This window comes from Triticum dicoccoides, chromosome 1A (genome assembly GCF_002162155.2).
Source record: "Triticum dicoccoides isolate Atlit2015 ecotype Zavitan chromosome 1A, WEW_v2.0, whole genome shotgun sequence".
Lineage (NCBI taxonomy): Eukaryota > Viridiplantae > Streptophyta > Magnoliopsida > Poales > Poaceae > Triticum > Triticum dicoccoides.
Window position 1 is genome coordinate 5831111 of NC_041380.1, and position 1678 is coordinate 5832788.

At 48.3% G+C, this 1678-nt stretch overlaps 1 protein-coding gene across 1 annotated transcript; it reads left to right on the forward strand.

Moving 5' to 3' along the window:
* Nucleotides 1-763: 763 nt before the first annotated feature.
* Nucleotides 764-1415, forward strand: LOC119357852. The gene has a single exon (XM_037624661.1). The coding sequence runs from the start codon at nucleotides 970-972 to the stop codon at nucleotides 1177-1179; it is 210 nt and encodes a 69-aa protein (XP_037480558.1). The 5' UTR covers nucleotides 764-969; the 3' UTR covers nucleotides 1180-1415.
* The last annotated feature ends 263 nt before the right edge of the window (nucleotides 1416-1678 follow it).

Here is a 1678-nt window from a genome sequence, read left to right on the forward strand (position 1 = left end):
TTTCGTGACTCCGGCGGCTAGGGCACTCATTCCCTTCAGGCTTCGCCGGTGAGCCCATGGATCCACCTCCCCTCTGCCTACCGCTCAGGCGGCCGTGGTGAGGGAGGGGGATCTCGGTGTCTCGACTTCGGCTAGTAGTTTAGGTTATGGTTTTTTTCTCTCGCATGAGGGGCGTTCAGGTAGATGGTGGTGGTTCATTTCGAGTTGGTCTTCCAGACTTTGATTCTCATCAAGTTTGTTCATCGGGATGGATTCGATGGAGCTCCGGTATAGATTCATGATGTCTCCTTGGTGCGATGAGGTTAGGGTTTCTCATTGTTTGTGTGCGACGATTAGATATTTTAGATCTATTCAAGAGTTCAATGGCGATGATTCCAGCTCTAGTATGCCGCATCTTAGGGGCACGTGCACAAACACTTTCGAACTGTCATCTACGAACTCAAACCGGCTTAGGTAGGGGAGCGTCAACAGCTGCGCATAGACGGCCACTTCGGTGGTGCTCGATTTAATTTTTATTATGTATATAGGATGCTTTGCCCTTTTCACGAACCTTTGTAAAAGATCTAGGTCCTTTTTTGCAAAAAGGACTACCTTATCATAAGATTTGAATAAAATATTTTCATGCATGGAGCTGTTGACAGTATATAATTATTTAGAAAAAAAATATTTTCTTTTCTGAAGCGCAAGTGCAAAAGGCGTGACTAGAAAATACAGGTGCAAAAGGTGTGACTAGAAAATGAGCGATGTGGTCGTAGGCGGTAGGGAAAGCGAGACGTCACCAACCGAGTGGGAATGGCGATGAAAGGGAGCCCTCACGCCTTTCCCTCCACAATCACACCATCCTCCTGCCCTGCTCCTGCTCTGCTCTGCTCCATTGCCTTGCTTTCTCTGCCTGCCTCGAGGAGCTAGCTAGAAAGCGAGAAAGAAACCCGCCGGCGTCGGAGAAGAGGAAGGGGAGGGAGAGGGAGGATGTCGGACTGGGGGCCGGTGGTGATCGCGGTGGTGCTGTTCGTGCTGCTGTCGCCGGGGCTGCTGCTGCAGCTGCCCGGGAAGCACCACTTCGTGGAGTTCGGCAACATGCACACCAGCGCCATGGCCATCCTCGTCCACGCCATCATCTACTTCGCCCTCATCGCGCTCTTCGTCATCATCATCGGCGTGCACATCACCACTGACTAGACACCGGCTGAGCTCCATCACCCCGGCCGGCCAGCTCCAATTAAGCTGCTCTTCCTTTTTCTTTTTTTCATCCATCTGACTCCCGCCTCTCTGTTTTGTTTTGTTCTGGTCTTGCTGCTTGCAAGTACTTGTAGTAGTGTATGTGATTGTGATCAGGTTTGTTTGTTGTCCTTGGTAATTAAACTCGCGCGTATGTAGCTGCCTGATTAATAAAGAGATGTGTACTTAATTTTCCATGGGAGTGGCACAAACAAGTTATTTAATCGTCTGAAGCTCTAGATTAACTGGTAGATGTGTATATATATATAATAAGGTTCCCATTTTTCTTGCAAAGCAACTACCTTCTTTTCAGCTACTCCTACAACGCGCATGAAATTTCAACCACCCCTCCAGCATTCCCTTCTGATATCCACAGTATGGATTGATTACAATCAGTAGCTGCCCATGTGCATTCTTGGATTCATGACTTTAATGCAGCTACTAGTTGGATTTTAGCCAA

Excerpts from the sequence above, each read along its gene's own strand:
- LOC119357852 (XM_037624661.1), top strand. The coding sequence starts at position 970 with ATGTCGGACTGGGGGCCGGTGGTGATCGCGGTGGTGCTGTTCGTGCTG.